Raw genomic sequence first — 20,544 nt, 5'->3', positions numbered from 1 at the left:
TAAGTCTAACTAAATCCCTCTGAGGTTTATTATTAGTCCCATTTTACAGATGGTTAAGCAAGGGCATAAAGAAGTTAAATGGTTTGCTTAAATGAGTTAGTGGCAACAATAAGCACATACTTCAGGAGTCCTGGCCACATCTGTGCTCTTGGAGCAGAGAAGGATTCAAGTGACCACAGGGTCTTGGAGCAGCACACAGAAGAGCAGAGCGGCTGGAACTGAGAGAAGGGGAAGGGTTTGGTTTGAGATAGATCCCTGTGAGTGCTGTTGTAGGATCTCTTGGTGTCCTGGCTGTGGAGGACTGAGAGCCCAAGGTGCAGGAGTGAGATAGGGCTGAGTCCTGGCTCTCCAGCAGACCAAGGGTCTGTTTCCTCCCACCAGTCACCAGGGACACCCACCCTGTGCTGTTTCCTCTCTGTGCGACGCTGGTGCTTTGCTTTCCTCGGTGCTGCAGCTCTGGCCAGCCAGGAAGGGAGGAAGGAAGGAAGTTCTTGCCACTGGACTTAAAATTATTCATCCCATTAGCAGCTGCTTTTCCTCAGCTGCCCAGCAGGAGAGGTTGGTTTATCAAGACATAAAGCAGGAGTGTGCAGGCGAGGGGGACTCGCGCTCGCTGCTGATCCGGGAGCCACTTAGGAGGGTGCTCGTGTACAAATGCATTAGATTATGGTTAAGCAGCTTATGGACATAAAAACACATTAGAACTTTACAGCACACTATAAATTACAGTTTTGCAGCATTCACAGCCACAATGTTAGGTAATTACATTCATTAATCTACTACTAAGAGCACATAAAGTTGCCTCCCAAATGGTACCGTATGTGCTTGTGCTCAGCTGGGGATGCTCTGAGAAGGGCCTCCCCTCCCCCACGGCTTCCTCCACCACTGTTCTGCTTTGCTCCAAAATGTTCTGGTTTCATGATGGTTTTCAGCAGACCAGAATGTCAGGCACATTGCTCTAAATATTTAGGATTCACAGAGGAAGAATTTCTGATCATCTCATCTCATCCAGCTCTCAGCTTTTCTCAGTGAGCTGTAAGCAGTGTGGGGACTCATTGCAGTCGTTCATTTAGGAAGAAGTTCCTGCTTCTTGTCCCCTGGATGATCCCTCTGTGCCACCTGATGTTTGGTAGTCCCTGTAATTGTTAACTTCAGCAGTTAATGTTCTGTTGAAACTTCCTTGCCTTAGGTTGAGCATCTCGTGCTTCATTTTTTTTCATGCAGAAATATTCCCTTTAGTTAGAGCAGATTCTCAGCTGGTGTAAATTTTGTTGTCTGTCCCAGTGGCTATTTCCTTTCTTTTCCTTTCTCTATCTCGCATTGCACAGAAAGGCTTTCAAACCATCTCTTTGAGGTGCACCCATGTTCTGTACAAGCAGAGTCTTCTGCTGATTCCTTCTTGCTTCAATTTCTTGTCTTGAAAGACCATTCATGGCCATTTCTTTTCCTCTCCAATGGACCACGTGTTATCTTTGATATCCCCTACCCAAGGACAACGAGCTCTCCCATCCGTTATTCAGCCACATTTTGACTGGGACTTTCCATGAATTTTTAATTATGAAAATAGGAGGGCAGAGAGTCGTGTATTATCTGTTCTTAACCTCTTGCAGTGTGTGGTAGGAAACAGATCACACAAAAATTCCGTGGAAAACTTCCTCCACTTTCAGTGGCTGCAGAGCAGAGTACACATGGGAAAAGTACCGCTCAGTTAGAAGGGTAAAAGTAACAGAAACAGTTTGTCACCCTGAATTTTTAAGAAATTAAGCTACTAAAATAGATTCAGTATCTCAGTCCTTGAAAAAACTTAAATGTGTTCCAAAAATCAAAGTCCATCTAAAAAACCTCACTCTCTCATGAAGGTATGAGTCCACTCACACATAACTTTAGTGAGTCAGAAAGCAAAATCTATTCTCTTTTGTTTGTAAGACTTTAATGAATCTGATTGTAAAAACTGAAGCTTGTACAAGTCAACAGGAGCAGAAGACTTACAGAAATGACCCATTACTTCTGTGTCAGTTCATTAATTGGGTTTTCAGTTGCTGATTTCCGTTCACATCAGGATCATCTTCACATCCGAATGAGAAAGAGCCTTGTGAGCTACCTGTGCCTGTGCCGCCGGAGCAGCTGCTCCAGGAGGCTGTGACAGCTGCTTAATCACAGCCAGGCCTCGGTGAAAGGCATTCATCTATTTGCTAAATAGATGGAGCTTCAATGACACTTGAGTACTCCAGTTTCTAGGGAATTTCTTTGTCATTACTGACAAATTTATTATCCTGACCATTAAATTAATAAAATGCAGAGCACATGGCAGCTGCTTTTTGAAGGAGGTGAATTTTGGTGCCGCAGAAACTCCTCCAGCTCCATGTCCTGAGCTGTCACCTGCCTGCTGTCCCGGACCTCTGTGTCTAAGGGCCAGAGGAGGTGGGAAAAAGCAAGTCCAGCATCTCAGAGCTGTGGGACAGGACAGAAGGAGCACATTTGGCGGGGATGAGTCTCCCATCGGGAATTCCCAGCTGTAGTTTAGTGCTGTCTCTCGCAGGCTGCTTCTGCCCAGGGCAGAAACAGGAACCACTCTGGGCACTGTGCTGCCTCTCGGTCACTGATGCACCAGGGTGTCAGCAGCACCGTGCTGCGTGTTCCCATAAGCAAGAGCTGCAGGGATGGCCTTTGTTTCTGAGAGAGCAGCAGCTGCAGGGAAACAACTGCCTGGAAAAGTCACATTTTGGACACAGTTTGCCTGTCACCTGCTTAGCTTCAGCCCATCTTTCAGGTGGTACACTGAGATATGCAACTGTATTCTTTACAGTGGGCTTTACTTGCCTTTTTCTGCATGTAAACATTAGGAAGCCAGAAATCCTGTTTTTAAGGGCAGTGTGTCTCCCTGCTGCCAGTAAGCCAGGGCAGCAGCCTGCTGGAATGGAGATGGATTGGAATCCCATGGGACAGTGTCAGGGCAGAAGGATGCTGTCACGTGCAGCTGCTAACCTGGTCCTTGCCCTCCTGATGAAACAGCTGCTGTTCTGGGGTAGTGTCAGCACTCCTGTGTTCCTGATGCCGTCTGTGTCACCCGTGGAGCATCCCATAAGGCACGTGGGGATCCCATTAACCCAGGCTGTCTCCTCCTGATGAAGCACCAGGGCGAGTCTCTGTCCCTGCTCAGCTCAGGGCTCCCAGAACACCGAGAGCTTTACGGCTCCGCTTGGGTGCTCGGGACTTCACTGTGTGATGGTATTGATGTAAAATTTAACAGCCACTGGCTGTGCTGACTGTGCTGGCTTCACTCGTTACTGCTGGAACATGCCCTGCTCTTCATTTAGATATTTTGGTCCATTTATTAGATATTACAGAGATTTTCCCTTTCTGGACAGAACTGGCAGTGATTTCTGTAGTGGAAGCCTACTGGGAATGATTCTAATCTAGTTTCTGAGGATTTGTTTATTGGGAAAGCACATGCTGGGCTAATTTCAGGGTATGTACTGCATGGTATTTTTTTTATCCACAAGTGAAGTTTTAATAAGGGAACGTAGTACTAGGACAGCAGTTTGTGTTTTGAGATTTTTTTCCTTTTATTTTCCTCCAAAAAGCAGCAAAGGCGAAATTGGCTCAGTGAGTATTTATTGGCAAATTAGTGTTTCTAAAGCCTTCCTTTTTGCTTGTTCTTTTCTAGAGCTTGGAGAAATAAGATTTCACGTAATGCATCTGGGATTGGATTACTGGATTGAATTTTGCAAAGTACACTGGGGATAGCTGAGCCTGTTTAGAAAGAAGCTAAGCCCCTCTGAGTCAGTAAAAATTCAATTCGTGATAGTTGATGAGGGATTTTTTGATGGGTTTTGTTTTGGGTAGTTTATTTGCTGTTGGATGGTCATATTTCCTTTGAGGTATTTTATCAAGGTTTATTAAGCTTTTGGTGGAGGCTGTGGTGGGATACAGACTTTCTCTGAAAAATATGATGGAAAAATGCCTGGAAGCTGACATCCCTCCTCCTGCTTGCTTGTTGAACACAAACATTAAATTTTAAAGGCACTCTTCAGTTGAATTTGTGCGTTGTGACCATTTTGGAAACCCACAGAAACATGATCAAAATTTATCAAAGCTGTGGTTGTGATGGGTTATTACTTTGCATCTGGTCTCTTGTGTCCTCAGGGTCTCCTGCTCCTTCCCTCCCTCTTCCCCTTCTCTCCTGCTGAGAGTTGAGGTTTTGGTCCTCCAACCAGGCCAGCCACGTTATCCCAGTGCAGGTGGGAGTGATCTCTGTGATTCTGATAACAGAGCTCCAGGCACAGCAGGGGCTGGGAAAATCCCTGCTCTGATGCAGGGACAGATCTCATCTCAAAGAATGGTGTCTGAATTTAGATTCTCTTTTTCTCTGTAAAACTGGCCTGATTTTTTTCTGGACTTCCTTTTCCATTTCCTAGGACAGTGCTACTGTGTTGCTGGTGCACCTGGGGTTTTTAGGGGAGTTTTTGGTTGTTGGGGTTTTTTTGGAAGGGGAGTGGGGGGTTGTGGGTGTTGTTTGGTTGGTTTGGTTTTTTTGATGCTTTGGAGTTGAATTCCTTTGGAAGAGAACATCAGAGAAGTTTGCACAGTGCTGTGCAAGGAGAGGTGTGAGTGTAAGAACCCAGGGGGTGGCTGGGCTAAGCTGAGGGAAAGGAGAAGCAGGAAGGCTGCAAATTTCTCAGTCTGTGGAATAGGTTTTAATAAGGTCATCAAGAACTCAGAATTAATTCTGAATGAGGTAAAAACTGCCATAGCAGGAAACCATAAAATCTTTCATTGTAACCCTGTGTAGGATCCTTCACTGTCCTGTGCATCCTGTAATGGCCCTGAGAAGGAGATTGCAAAGTGTGATATGGGAGAGGGCTGTATCCTCCTCCCCCTTAAAGAGGAAATGGGCAAAGAAGCAAAATGCTTTTGCTCTTCTAACAGGAAGAAATAATGGTTTTCTAGGTGAGGTTTAATGCTCTCAGCAAATCTTTGCAGATTTTACATTACAGTCATTTCCTCGAGTCAGACTTCCCTGCTGCCTGGTAAGTAAACACGGAAAGCATAGATTATCAGTTAAGAGTATCGACAGCATTTCAAGTGCTATCAGAGAACATTTAATTCAGTTTAATTTTGTGATAAATCTCATGTTTAATCCCCTGGTTGCTCTGTAATCATGTCTCTATTGATCTTCTCTGAATGACTGCATGCAGTTTAATAAACTTTGCCATTAACCCAAGCTTTCTAAAAGAGGAGATTGACTCCAGTATCAAGTCTGATAGAACCAATAAGCAGCTGAAAATCATTAAATGTGTCCATTATAAAATATTTGCATTAACATCAAAGCGAAAGTGTAGAGGTGAATTTGCAGCTTATTAGAGAAAGAGTTTGCAGTTGGAAAGTCTCAGTATGTCAGTCAAAATCAGCAGCAGTTTTCAACCTGGCTGATTCAAGCTGACACCTCCTTTCATTTCTTATTCCTCAAATCCCTCTTTCATCCTATTGAGCAAACTCCTTTCCTCTTTTCCCAGCCATAATTATATCCTGTAATTTATTGCATCTTTTTCACCCCAGGCATTTGTTTAGTCCAGGGGTTTGAGGTCATTTTTCCCTCATAATAAAGCTGCAGACCTTGGGTGTCTTTTTCAAGTGTTGGTTTGGATTTTCTGTCCTGACCTCCTTTTCTAAGGAGTGTCCATGTTACATGAGCTGTAACACTGGGATGAAGAACTGGGGAGGGAAATGCTGTGCCCCCCTCTGTGTTAGGGCATGCAGGGAGCCTGTCTGTGTGGGAGGGAAAAATGGAAGAAAGCAAGAACCACATAACAGACATGTGGCTGAGTGACAGCAGTGAGGCCGTGGATGCTCATCTCTTCTCTTAAGGATGATGGAGAAGATACAAGATGACTTTCCCACCCTACTCATCAGCTGGGGGAGAGTAAGGGAGATGCAAGAAGTACCAGCTTGGCAGGAGGCAGGGAAGGGTCCCACAGGAACACCCTGGCTGTGGTGGCTTGGCCTGATGAAGTTGAAGGGCTGCAGAGGCTTGGAAGATGAGAGACGGCTTTGCTGTTGTTCCCAAAATAAACAAATGGGCAGTGCAAGCCCTCCTATGCCTCGTGGGCTGTAGCAGTTGGACACTCCTGTTTCCTGTCTGGAAGGGGCTGCCTTGGTCTGGGTCCGGGAGGAGGGGGATGTGCCATGGACCCACCTCACTGTGCAGGGCCTGTTTGCTCTCCATAACCCTGGGTGTGCAGCCCCTGTGTTCCTGTGGGGCCTGGTCCATTTACCTCTCCAAGGATTTAGCACTGCGAAGCACTGATGGAATAGGATGTGGTTTTACTTCCATTCCACAGATGAGCTCTGCTGCATGGGAGGGCTGAAGGCCCAAATTCATGGAGCCATTTATTTCCTTTGGAAAACCAGTCAGTGGGAATTAAATAGTTTCAGGCCCCTGAATACCCTCTTTGTGGTTTGGGGCTTAGCTGAGTGCTGCAGGTCACAGGGAGCGTCGGGGGGAGATCAGGAATTCCCACATCCACCTCCAAGTCCCCACATTAATAGCTTACCTTCTCAGTCCAGCCAGCTCTAATCCTGTGCCTGGCAGGGCACAAGTGGTGATAAGGTCAGACAGGAGAGATTTGGATACCGGCCCCTACAAGCAGCTTAGAAAACCTTTCCTAGGAAGGGTTTCCTTCCCAGTGCAGACCGATTTCCTGCTTATGGTTCTAATTCTCTTCAACATATTCCGTGGCTCTCGAGAGATGCATTGCAGAGCTTTATCTGTTCCTGCTCGAGGCAAGTTTTACAGAGAGACAGGAGCTGGGATGCTGCCTACAGAAGGAACGGTTCCGAGTTCAGTCGAGGCAGCGGCGTGCAATGAAGTGGGGTTTGACTCTTAAGTGCTGCTGAAGTGATGTGATTCACAGCTTTTGTAACTCCTTGCAAGTTTGCTGCAGGCATTAGCAAAGCTCTTGACTTGAGATGTTCAGCTTCGGAACCAGATCCCCTGACTGTGCATCCCTACCAAGTTAAATTTGTAGCTTCTAGGTGGCTATAAACAAGAAATATTACAGTAATTGCTTTTCCAGCCACTAAATAGCCCTGAATATTAGATGAGACTTCAGTTTTAAAAGATCTATCTACAAAGTATCTTGAATATTTGCAGAAGACATGTTTTCAGCCACAGCATAACTGTGAAGGAAATCCTCTTTTTCTGGTGTAGGAGGTAGCTTTGCAGGGTCTGTGCCCTGAGATAAAACTGGAGAAAGCAGCCATCTCTGGTTTTCCCTGTTTATTTATTCATGCTGTCTTCTGTGCCCATCTAACTGGAGACTCTGTATACAAATGGAAGGGAGGATCTGTTTCACCTCCTAGGAACTGCTGAATGTACCTGGTGGGTTTTTGGGTGATCCCACGTAGGATTTGGAGCATCCACTGAGCCCAGAGCTGAAGCCAGGACGTGATGAATTCGCAGCGGTGCAGAAATAGAGGTGGAAAACGTGTGGCATTTCCCCAGGGGGTCTGGGCTCTGTTGGGTACGGGGTTTATACCTTTGTACAGGAAAGCAGAACAGTTCTGGTGTTCATTTCCTCATGTATGTGAGTGAGGACTCTTGAGATAGAAGCAACTGATGTCTACTTTGTAAGTGGTGCGAAGGACAAGGCAATGATAAATCTTGTCTGTTATGCTAAGCTGTGCTTCTGAACTGCAGAGAGGGGGATTTGCCACTGATCAGCACCGTACAAGAATGTAATCCCTCTGGTTTTTTGATCATCACATTTATCTTCACTGTATTGGTTTCCTTGGGGAAGAATAAGCCAGCAAATGGAAAGATTACATATTGCTCTATTTCTTAAACTTTTGTTCTTTACTATTTTTTTCAGCCTGAATGCTAGAAGGTGGCTTCATTTGCAGATGGGAAGTTGAACCATTGTTTCTTTTCCCCCTCTTAATTGCACAAAGGCTCTGATCCTTTTCCTAATGAGGAATGTTGCCAAGCTCGCCTTAAGTGTTGCAGTCCTCAGGTCCTAGCTAAGCTCTTTCTCACTCCTTTTTTTCTAATCACTGTTCTTCCATTTTAAAATCTTTCCTCATCAGGTTTTTGTGCAGCGCTGTATGCCACATGCCAAAACAGTGGCAGAGTTAGGGGTTTCTAGAGAAGAAAAAAGAAAATCCTGAGGAATACAAGACAGCAGGAGCTTAAAAGACAGAAAAGCTTCTTGTTGAGTAGCTTGAATTCTTGACCTACAAGATGCAAAAGAGTTGTTTTAAAAGAGATTAATTTTTTGTCAAGGCTCAATAATTACAACCCATTATTACGTGGAGAATTTTGATTTGGTGAAAAAATCTGCAGGTTGGATTGGATTACTCATGGATAGCTCCACCTGGCATGATCCATGAGTAGCTCTGCTAATTCTGTCCATTGCTTTGCTCATGTCTGCATTCTCTGTCCTGCTGGCTTGGGTGTGCAGAGGGATGCTCTGGTTTCCCTGCGTGCTTGTGACACAGAAATGCATGGCTTGGATGTTTCCATCTCTCCCTGGAGCAGTTTCCTTGTTGTTTTTACCTGTGTTGTCTCAAGGTGGTGTCTCTGTCTCGACTCCTGGGGACCTGGTTTTCTCATCCAGTCTCGAGGCTGACAGGGCAGCAAAGCCAAGTGTGTCCCAGCTCAGTGCCTTTCTGTGGCCATGAGATTCCAGGGAGCATCCTGAGACCTGTGGAATGCACGGGTCTTAGCTGTTGCTGCACCATCTTCTCACAGGACCAGGAATGCAGAGGTGCTTCTGATTCAATTTACAAACCATAATACATTTTTTATGACTGCTGAGTGCTGTGCTAATGAATGGTGCCAGTGTGAGGCTGAACTCATCTGTTTCCTAGTGCAGGGACAGCAGGGATGAGAGCTGTCTAAGTCCACATGCATTTATTCTACCTCTGCAATAAGACGGATAACCCTTTAAATGTAAAATTTTTTGGCCCACTAACTCCATGCCTGGGTCTGTGGCCTGCCAACCAAAGTGCTGTTTGAATTATTCAGAGAACACAATATGTGTGTGGAGGGTGGAGGAACCCACAGCCAGCTTCGTGCCAGCAGCTTCTGCAATGGGGTTGTATTTCCCTCCAGTGAAATCCCCTGGAATGTGTGTTTTGATCAGTATATGCAAATCCTGTATAACTACAGATACAAATGTACAACATTTTTGTTTTGGGGAGAAAGTTTGAAATTTTAAAATACTTTTTCCATTATAAATCAGAACAAAAAGTAAAAATTAAGAAAACTGTGAAGAAAAAAAAAAACCCAGAAGTTTTGGTGTAGAACTGAGGAGTTGCTCAATTATTTAGACAAACTGAAATATTTGTGTTTCATATTATTCTGTGTGGTTCTTGATAGCTGTTCAGTTGGATTCTCTCCACCACGAACACCCCATTTTCCAAGGATAAAAATTCCTGGCCCTGCTGTGACCTGAAGCTGCCCCTTGAACTGAGGCAAGGACAGCTGTGGGAGATGCCAGTCCCAGCCCGTGCCCACAGCTGGATGTGCTCCTGCTGCAGATCAGGGCAGTGCTGTGCAAGGCTTGACTGGCTGGAACAGGGCTGGGTGCTTGGGATCATCACCATAACTGTGCCACTGGTGTGTCACAGCACAGGGGACCAACCAAACTCAGCAGTGCTTCAGGAGCTGCCTTAGTGCCCCTCTCTCTGTCTAATCGCTCATCCTAACTGAGCAGTGCAGAGCACTGGAGCCCTCCTCCCTGGCATGGAGATTTAAAGGGAGCATCCCTAGGGACTCCTCTCCACATCTCTTTTCTATTTCTATTCATTCCTCAAACAAAGAAAACAAATACGAGCATGTGGCCCTGCTGCTCACAGGGTAAGTCAGGCACATTTATTTAAGGCGCAGCGCTGTGAGATAAACCCCGGGCCAGTGGGAATCCATTGCCCCCGGCTGCAAGGGCTGCACGTGTGAGCAGCCTCGGGGCTGAGTTGGGCTGAGCACGGTGGGATGGAGGGGTTTGGAGCTGTGGTGTTGGAAGCACTCGGAGCTGGGGCTGATTCTGCTCAGGCCATGCTCGGGGAGCAGGGATGGGCTGGAGGGGCAGCGTGGGCAGCACAGCCCTGGCTGCTCGGCCAGGATCAAAGGCTGGAGGTGCAGGGACAACAGGCACTTAACAAAGGTGATTGAAGAGTTTGCACAACTTCTGTGGAGGAGTGGAGAGAAGGTGGCTGAGAGGGTGTCAGCAGAGGACACGGATCCACTGCTGGGACAGGCAAGGTCTCCCTGCTGTTTCTGCCTTGAAAGGCAGTCCCAGGTCTCGTGGAGGTCATTGAGTCAAATCTGCAGCAAAGACATAACCTTGGACTCTGCTGGCAACTTGTGTTAGACCTAGAAAAATCTCTAGAGACAACACAATGGGACTTTCAGGCTGGCAGAAGCTGGCTGGAGCCAGAGCTTCAGGATCTCTTGGCAGGAGCACACAGGTTTCTGGCTGAACCAGTCTAAGCAGAATCAGCTGCGTGTACTTTGCCTTCCACAAAGCCGGGCAGCTTCAAGAAAAACAGTTCCATGGCTCTGCAATCTGAGCTGGCATTGCTCAGCACTTCCTCAGCACTGGCTCCAAGCTGAGGCTTTTTCTTAACTCAGGTTGCACAGGCTCCAGTAATTTCCTGATTGTTCTGCACAACTGAAACATGTTATGGCACAGTATTTGAGGGACAAACCGAGAAGGGAGGGGGGAAGGATAAGGCTGAGAATACCATGTCGTGTTTGAGAAACATGAAATAAATAAATAGCAATCAATTGCTCTGATGCTCACCTTCATGTATGACACCAGCTTTTGCCAGCTCAACAGCTGGCACAAAAGCCTTAGATTTCCTTACCTCCAGCTTGTATTTGCTATGTGGCATTGAGGGAGGCCATGGCACCACATTATTGTAGAAACAGCTCTTCCCTGTATCCTTCTAACACATGGTGCTCACTAAAGCCCGATTTCCAGGAGTGCTCAGCACTCCTGGTAGCTGCTGAAATTAGTGAAGGCTGTGCTTCATAGAGAAAGTGCTCTGTGGAGCCAAGTTCTCTGAAAAATGAAATCTCAGGTGCTTCCCAATGAATGCTTAAAATCAGCAGATGTTTCTGACCTGAACATGTCAGGACTGTTGTTGCCACCTATAAAATGGGAATAGTGAAATACCTTTGTCTGGCAAAACAACTGTGAAATAGGCCGTTGGTATTTGTTGAGCATCTATCTGATACAGTCGGGAGGAGCTGCACAGAAAAGCCCTTGAGGAAATTAATCATTGTGCATTCAGAGGAGGGTGTGAATGGAGTGCCAGTAAACAAGGCCTAGGTCCACACAGGACAAAGAGGAGCAAACAAAATCCTGCGTGGTTGCTCATTAGCCAAACACCTTCCATTCTGTGTAGGGAAACAGGAGCATGGGATCATGTAATTAAAGATTGTATCTTGGCATGTATGCACAAGAGGCCTGAATTAAGGTGGTGGCTGCAGCCTTAATCTTGGCCTTTCATAACTTGCAAGCCCTTGACTTTGTAACCTCAATAATGTTGCCTTAATGTATTTTTGTGTGTGTAATTTAAATCGGCAGGACCTGAAAAGGAACCTTCTGTTTATCAATGCTATTGTTAACAAATGATTTTGGGATGAAAAATCAAAGCAATCTCTTTGCCACAGAAGTGCTTTCACACAACGTATCTGGAGCAGACAGCAACTTGCTCTGCTATTGTTTTCCTTCCTCTTCACCCACCCGGAGCATCCCCCAGCCTGGCACTGCCTTTCATCCTCACTCTGTTGCACAACTGCTTTTGCACAACACTGAACCACTTTGTTTTCAGATTCCAGAGGGATGCAGGAGGCGATGGATTGCAACGTTATGAAAACAAAGCAAACAAAACAAGATTAGACCTTTCTGTGGAGGTCTTGTGGCTTGAAGGAATTGCTGGGATTAGTGGATGGGCCACTGCACCCAATATAGTTGACATCACGCCTCTCTTCACCAGTCCCTTGTGTCTTAAAATACCGTAATAGTGACACTGAGAATCCTTTTCTCTTTTGCATTGTGCTTTACACCTGCCTTCCTTTCTCCCTGGTGTTGTTTTAAGAGTGTTGGCAATTTTTCCCCCTGAGATAAATGCTTTTGAGGAACTAATTGTTCATCAAAAGAATACACATTACATTTAACTATTTTATCTGGAGGTAAATTAATGGTTATTGTAAGCATCTCATTTTATTTTCTGATTTTGAAAGATTAGAGGGACTGGTCAGTGCATTATTTTCAGACCTTTACATCTTGTTGTTTCTGCCAGAATTAAAATAGCAAATTATGAAACATGAGAGAGATATTGAAGTTTTGGGGCATTTTGATCCATCAGCTGTAAAAATTCTTCCCCAATATAACAGAAACACAGTAGGAGTTGATGGGGACTGTCAAGATGTGATGGGAAATCTGGTACCCTCACATTGGCAGCGTTTCTGAGGGGTTTTGGTTCAGTTTGTGCATGTTGCTGTCCTGGATTCCCAGCTAACGATTCCCCGTGTGATGCTTCCCTGGGAGGGTGGGCAGGCCCTGGCACAGGGTGCCCAGAGCAGCTGGGGCTGCCCCTGGATCCCTGGCAGTGCCCAAGGCCAGGCTGGACATTGGGGCTGGGAGCAGCCTGGGACAGTGGGAGGTGTCCCTGCCCATGGCAGGGGTGGCACTGGATGAGGTTTAAGGTTCCTTCCCGCCCACACCATTCTGGGATTCTGTGCTGGCCAAGCTGCAGGATTTCTCTCAGCTGTGCCCTGCAGGCATCCTAATTTCTTGCAAGCTAAACTTCTGTACCCAGTGTCCTGGGTGAACGTGGAGGTGGCGGTTTTGCTGTCGTTTCTGTTTCTGTGCTGTTCCCTTTGGCTGTTTCTTGCTTCCCCTCACGTCCAGTCCTGTCCCTGGGAGCTGCTGCAGCTGACAGCAGGCTGGGGGGTCGGGCTGTCCTAGGCTTGGGATGGAACTGGCAAAGAATTTCAAATCGACTTTTGTAGCTACTGAAAATGTATTTTCTTTCCCCTTAATTGGCTTTTTCCTTCTGCACTGGTGTTCCTGATCAAATGAGAATTGTTTGTTCCTTGAAAGGCTCCAGAAGTGCCTTTCTTACAGTTCTGTTTGACACGGACGTTTGGATGTCTGAACAGTGAACGGGGCAGACTGGCAGCTTCAAGCTTGATTTTCTAAATATTTGTGTTTTAAGTGGAGCATTACATTGACATTTCATTACTATTTGACTTTTTTAAAAATGTCTAATTTCTTTATATTTTATTGTTGGAGTGAAGGATAAATTGTTGGGCTCTGATATAAAGCTGTAGAGGAGTTTAGCAAGAACCTGAGGAGCAAATAATTGGAATATAGTCGTAGACTGTTGCAATTGTTATTTGGTTTAACTAGCACTGCAATGTAAACTACTCCTGTTTTTAATAATCAGTTTTTTTAAGTTGTATTTTACTGAGGTCACATTCAGTACAAATTCAGAAAATACGTTTTTACAACACTGGAATTGTAACGATAATCACAAGGATGGTTTGGAAAGGTCAAGGCTTGAAATCCCTGAGCAGCACGTGAAATGTTCATCCAGAGAAATTTCTGCAGTGCATTTGCTACCCACTGCATTTACAGTGGTGTTTTTAATCCAGCATTCCCACAGAAAAATCCCATAATAAGGAATGGAACAGAGTTATTTACATGTAGTTTTTAAGCTGTTGTCAGAGGGCAGGGGCAGGAGGGAAGGGCAGCGATGGACTGGCTCTGGGGTGAGGTTCATGGGGGTGATACATGTACCCCACAAAGCTCTGCCCTGCTGCCACTGAGGGTTTGATTTTTAATCAATGAGTTGTCATTTAAGTAGCGAGGAGATGGACTTTGCTGAAATAAATCAGGCACAGCTCCCTGAAAGATTTGATGAGAATGCCGTGTGTCCTTCAAGCTTCCTACCTTGAGAAATGATCCGAGGGGCCCAGGGGCTGCTTCTCCTCCCCTCAGCTGGGGCAGGGCTGGGCTGGAGCTGTGGGTGCTGTTTGGAGCCGGGTGATTGCAAGGCCACCCCGCCGGCAGGAGCCTGCTCAGCACCGCGGGCCCTCCCCTGCCTGGGCACCTGCAGCGGGATCAGGCTGATTAATGTGCCCAGTAGAAATAAAACAAATGGAAATTTTTTTAGATTATACAGTACACTCATAAATATTAATGCACTTTTGTATTCAATTGCGTGTAATTACATATTATGCATTTAAGTCACCTTCCTGATACACTTAAGGCACTTTACTGATGAAAGATATCTCTGAATAAGATGGTTTTAAACTGTGCCTAATATGTTTGTAGGATTTACTTAATAATGTGTGGGCTTGTATGCTGGCAGGAGAGGAGAAAAACCTCCATTAGAGACTGAATGTTTTTGTGGGGTTGGCTGCTCAGTCTGAATCCACTCCATGGGTAGCTGCTGAAAAATACGTCTCGACATGAAATATTACTACATCTTCTTATCTATGTAGATAAGGTCTGTGCAGTCCTGTCACCTTAGAGTAATTACAGCTTATTACTCTAATCATGATGATGCCTGAAGTCTGTAATTAAGATTGTGCTGGCTAATGTACTAGCACATGGCATGGTACAGCTATTGTCCTATCTAAACAAGGGAAAGATAAAAATGGGATGGGGGGAAAGGGCAGCAAGTGGGGAAGTGATTTATGCAGGGCCGTGGTTCCCAGCCAAGCGCTGCCTCCACAGAGCCCAGGGGCTCCACGGGGCAGAATCCGAGACAATCCTGGGCAGTTTGCACCCTCAAACACGAGGAGAACACCCCAGGAGAGCTCTAGTCAAGCTACTTTTAATGCATCCTCTCCTCCTGTGTATAAGATTTATTCTTTTATCATGTCCTCCTGCTGTCTAGTCTGCAGATGAAGAATTTAACACATATTTCTAGATACATATTTCTTTTAAGGCCAAGTCGTGTCTCTGCTGAAAGCCATGACAGGCTCTACCCCACAGTTCCCTCACGAGGGTTTGACCTACAGCACTCTGTCATTTCCCTGCAGTGGTGTCAGGTGGTGAAAAGCAGACGGCTCTTCTGGAGGAACGGGGTTGTTTAAACACCAGTCTTTATGGCTAAATTTCATAGCAAGCCCACCCACCAAACAGGGTTTAAGGTCCCTTTCACAAGTTAGGCACGTGTGGAGCTCCTCTGCCTCCCTTTCCTTGTGAGCAGAAGAGGATCCTTATTTTTGAACGTTCCTGCCAGTTGTTCCTTCTGCCTGGGAAGGAGCCTTTCCATCCAGTTTGGGGAAGGCTTTGTGGATTTGGTGCCACTCATCTTTGCCACAGGTGTGTGAGCAGATTCCTTTCTCTCAGTTCTCATGAGCTCCACGTTCTTTAGGTGTATCTGACAATTTTGAAGCTTCATGCAGTTGTCTGGAACGTGGGCTCTGAGAAAGGGTTATCCCAGGTACAGCCACAGCGATCTGCTGAGTCTGACCCATCTCACGCCCCCCTTAAAGCTAATAGGAACAAGTTATTTCTTGATGGAAGTGCCTGGCCCCATTAGACATTTTATAAGCTGCTGGAAGCCTGCCACTGTTTCATTTAGATCACTCACAGCTGGGGGAAAAAAATCCCACAAAAGCTACTTAGTCATTAGAAGAATTTATTTTTTTTCCAGAAAGTTTGCCTTTGTTCACTCCTTCAGCCTTTCACATTTAGAGTGAATCCTCTTGAAAAGCATTTGTATCTACAAACATGAGCTCTGTGTTTTAACAGAAGGTTTTGCTGGTATAATGTTCTACTCATAAAACATTGGATTTTTTTTATACTGACCTGAAAAAAAAATTCTTAGCAGCATGATGATAGCTATGCTAAGCTACAAATCTGTTCTAACATAAAGTATCTATTATTTTATAACCTACCCTTGCTATCCAGGAGGTCCAGGTGTGTTTGTGGATGCTGTAGTTTTACGAAGCTGTTGAAGGTGAGCCCTGGTGAAATGGTTACTGCACTTGAGAGAATTTGCCTTCCTGCATTTATGGCATGCAGCTAAACCTAAAACCTTCCTGCAAAGGGAGACAGGTGTGCTGAGTTTTAAAAGGGGTTGTTCTTGCTTTTGATTGCCTTGGGCAGCTCCGTAGGGTCCCTCAGCTTGTGCACAAGGAGATCCCAAAGCATTTTAGGAAGATCAGTGCTACTACTGAGCTCTTTTTCAGTAGAGCCAGGGAGGAACCAGCGAGGAGACACAGGAGGTTCTTAAATTACTAACCCTGTGTTGGAGCTAAGGATGCTCAAATTCTCTTTCATGAGGTTGGATAAGGCTCCTGACTTTTTGGATATGAGTAACACTGTGACAAAAAGCCCAGGGTATCTCCTGGGCTGTCTTAGGTGAAAAAAAGGTAGAAAAAATGTCTTATAGCTTCTGTTCAATACTCCCATCTTTAATGCCTGTAAAATCATTCCCTTTGCTAAATATCAAATTTGAACAATGACTGTCTTCAGTTGAATTAATCATCTCATTGGTTTCAGTTATGAATTTTGTGAAGCTCTTGTGTTTTAGAGAGTCATTTAGGGAGCAGTCTTTAATTAAAGCCAAACTGCTTTTTGCCTTTAGGCATGTTTTTTTGCATTAAAAGGTGCCATAATTTGAATTATATTCTCCTGAGCCTCAGTCTTTATGTGACACAGGGACCAATAGCCTTTCCTGCTGTCAGTTACAATATTAAGTGACAATAAACAACAGCTGAAAGGCTCACAAGATTAGAGAGCACTTTATGGTGGGCATGGAAGCTCCTGGTCCAAGCAGCCAGGCACATTAGCAGAGAGTGCTGAAAGCATGACCCTGCCTCAGTAACTGCCCCTCGCAGGGCAGCACCAGACCCTGACGTGGGCAGTTCTTGGAGTAGATGTGACTCAGCACATGGCAATTTTTGGATGCACAATATGCACTCTAATTAACATCTTTCCAGTAGCTTCTCATTCTTCTCTCCTAATGAATTCTCCAGCCTCCTCTTCCTTTAATTCTGCGCTATTGAAAAAGACTCATTTCAAGTGACATTTATCGGAAATGAAAACTGGGATTCTGTGTGTTGCAGGTTATTTGTAAGAAAACAGCTGTGGGCTAAGTGACAAAACTCACATTTGTGTTATGGGAGTGGAGTATTTTTTTATAGACAGACATTGATTCTGGGGGTTAAAGGGTCAGTGACAAAGTTTTCAAATACCAAGTTGCTTTTTTCGTGCACTTTTCACCCCTGTCCCTGAGATTTGGAAATCTACTGCTTAAGTAAGGCTTGAGGGAAACGTGCCTTGAAGTCAATGGAGATTCATTGGCCGTAATTGGATTTAGGTCAGCTCGTGCCTTGGCTTCTCAAATACAAGGAATAATAAGAATAAATACTGAACAGTCAAGCATTGTTTAAATCAAAATAGATTGTTAATTTAAACATTATAAACAAATGCTATCTTCTAAATGTGTGCTCTCTTGATACATGAGATGTTTTTGAGAATTGAGGTTGACTGTATGAAGTCTCAAGGAGGATGTGTCTCCTTCCATGCACTCACTTCTTCCTGCCAATTTTATTTAGCATTTGCCTATCTTTTGATGAAGAGGACATCAGTGAAGAGTGGGTGTTTCCCTTTTCTGGTGACTGCAGCATTGCCCTGACAGTGCTTTGCTGGCCACCTGGAACCAAACCAGAGCTGTAGTTTAACCACTGTGTTTTTCTCCTCTTCTCCCTCTGCAGAAGGACGTAGCTCTGAAACCTCAGGAACGTGTGGAGAAGCGACAGAATCCTCTAGCCAAGAAGAAACGGGAAGCACTTACCAATGGGCTGTCGTATCTTCCAAAAAAGAACAGACTCCACCATCACCAGTACAGCTCCGACCGGGAAAATGACCGAAACCTGTGCCAGCACCTTGGGAAAAAGAAGAAGTTACCGAAGGGCCTCAGACAGGTGGGAGACAAGTTTCCTGCAGCGGGGAGGGAGGGCTCTGCCCGTTGGCTCATGGTATGTAGAAGCCGATTTCTCATTTTGTGGCATCACTTATTTTATTACTTTTGCGGTTGTTTTGTTCTTGGGCTCTGGGGTGCCACTTGGTGCAGTGTCCTACCACTGGCAGAGGTGGACTGAGAGGGAGAGCAAGTGGTCTGTTGATGCTGATCTGATGAATAAATGTGTAAAGGTGGGAAGAGCTTTCCACAGGCTGGCTGTGAGACTGTCAGGGCGAGCAAATGTGGAGCATTTGGTGAGCAAACTTTGTCCTATAAAGATCTTCTTGTCTTCAGGCTTTGTACACAGAAGCAGAAGACCCCTCTCAACATCCAGGGTGAGGTGAGGCAGTTGCAAGAAGGGCAGCTGTTAATCAAGGCAAAGCTCTAAAACTGATTAGAGTGCGAGGAGCTCATTTGTGGGGTGTCAGTGGTGCTGGTGTCTGCTCCCCTGGGTTACTCATCACCCACCCTAAGCAAGAACTTCTGCCTTCCCAACAGTGGTGGGAAATGAGCAGGGAATATCCAGGATTGCAAAGCTTGAGGCTGATGAAAACATTGGATTCATCTTCATGACTGAGCAGTGTTGTGCTCATTATGTTTTTTAAAGATGAAAGTGTGACAAGTGTGATTTCTATGATGCTGGTAATAGTAAATAGTAGTAGTGACAAGGTCAGCTTTTGCCTGTATTTGAGTGATATTAATGACTCTTGAACCAAAATTTAAGTGTTCAGTGGGGATGGTTGATATTCATGGAATCAGTTTTCATCCTTGTTTACTGCAAGCCAAACACTGCTTTGCAGAGAAACTTGTAGAAAATAGTGAGAATTCACTGCTTCTCATTTTGTGAGTTCAGGGAGATGGAAGGAACATTGAGGATGACAAGTATGCTGACTTGTATTCAATTTCGATATGCAGAGTTAGAGAAGCTGGGAAGAAATAGGTTTTCATGATAGTTTTGAAGCCTATATGTTAAGCTGTATATAGGAATAAAGTAAGAGATTATACAGTACTTCAGCAGAGCAAAGAAATTGTAAAATGCCTGTTCTACAGTACCAGCTGTTAAAGGTGTTACTTCTGATTTAATTCTACTTGGTATTTCAAAGGAAGGTGGGGAATACTCTTCAGGATAGTTGATGAAATGATTGCATTATCAGTAGATGTTGAAGGCTGCTGTGTTTCCTTGACTGTTTCCTGTGCTCAGCTGCATGGTCTCTGTTCTCTTTTGGTCTGTCAGATGTGTCTGCTTTGGGCAGTAGAACGGACTGGACTGTTTGCACTGGGAACTCTCCTAGTGGGGCCTGATGTCAGGTGGAACCTTTCTGCCCAGAATTTAATCTGTGAAGGAAACTGGCCTCCCTGCTGATGGAGATTATTTGTGAGGTTGTGTTTTTGGGAATAAATAAGCATTGGCTTGGAAGGTATTGAGTTGACAAATGTAATGGAAAATGCTTTTCCTTTGAGACAATAAATCTGAGTACTCTGCTTAATTCCTAAGGGATAAGACTGAGAGAAAAGAAAGTATCTTGCTCAATATAAATGTAATACATTTGGTGGGGATAGAGCTCCTCAGATAAGAACATTTTAGACTCATGAACAGTGTAGGTGCTGACAAACCCATGCGGCTTTGGCACTTAACATGGAAAAAAGGTGTCATGGAAAAGACAACAAAGTTCTTTGGAAAGACATGCACACCACCTATAGAGAGAGTTTTGGGTAAGCATTTTCTGACCTCTTTCAAGACAAATGGTGAAGACCACAAACGGAGGAGATTGATAATTCTGAGGGTGTTTTTTTCTTGTCATGTTACACTTTTCCTCCTCAAGTGACTCTTGGCTGCACACCTTGGGTTGCTTTCCCCACCCAGGTCCATCCTGCTGAATTCCTGGGCTCCTGAAAGGGCAGTGGATTTGCTTGCCAACCTTGTCAGATGGCAGTGAGCCAGGCACTGGGCGCACTGTGGTTTGTGTGTGACACAGCAGGAGTGTCCGGAGCCACTCAGAGTTCAGGAGGCTTCTGCATGTATAGAGTGTCCTTGCTACATCAGGGCTTTGTATTTGATACATAAACAATTTATCCAGCCTCTCCTGTCTCTGGGGGAATCCTGAATTGTCACCTGTGATTACTGTAACTGGATGGCAGGATGCAATCTCAGAGCTGTCACTTGCATTCCCGTGCTCTCATAAGACCTTGGCTGCAGTCTGTCCTTGTTGGGAAATGTTTTACACCTGGAGATCTCGTTCATAGTTTTTCCAGTGGTTGACAGTCCTGTTGGATATGCTTTCCTGTGAAATCTGTTATCTGCTGGAAGTAACTCTCACTGCAGGATTTAGGGTATGAAGCTCCCTTGTCAAACAGATTTAGTTGAAATCAGCTATTGAAAGCATTGCTAATTAGTTTTCAGAGAAAATCCTTGCAGTATTCATGCAGGTATTTATCCAGCTCTGCTGAAATGCCTACAGGTTTATTGAAATCCAGAAAATGTGAAACTGTAGGTTAATTAAGGCTCATATTTTACTAGTGAGAAGACTTTTGAACTCTGCTTTGTGA

The 20,544-nt window shown here is 45.0% G+C and overlaps 1 protein-coding gene across 2 annotated transcripts in view; it reads left to right on the top strand.

The window, feature by feature from the left end:
- Positions 1-20,544, top strand: part of AUTS2 (activator of transcription and developmental regulator AUTS2) — a 762,438-nt gene that overhangs the window by 186,551 nt on the left and 555,343 nt on the right. For both annotated transcript variants that reach the window (XM_042025870.1, XM_042025871.1), the window contains exon 2: positions 17,750-17,959. In XM_042025870.1, coding sequence (XP_041881804.1) covers positions 17,750-17,959 — 210 coding nt within the window. The remainder of the gene's footprint in view (positions 1-17,749; positions 17,960-20,544) is intronic.

This window comes from Corvus kubaryi, unplaced genomic scaffold (assembly GCF_017639235.1).
Source record: "Corvus kubaryi isolate FWS band 111438036 unplaced genomic scaffold, C.kubaryi_AGA036_p1.0 37284, whole genome shotgun sequence".
Taxonomy (NCBI): Eukaryota; Metazoa; Chordata; class Aves; order Passeriformes; family Corvidae; genus Corvus; species Corvus kubaryi.
This window is presented reverse-complemented; position numbering and strand designations above follow the sequence as displayed.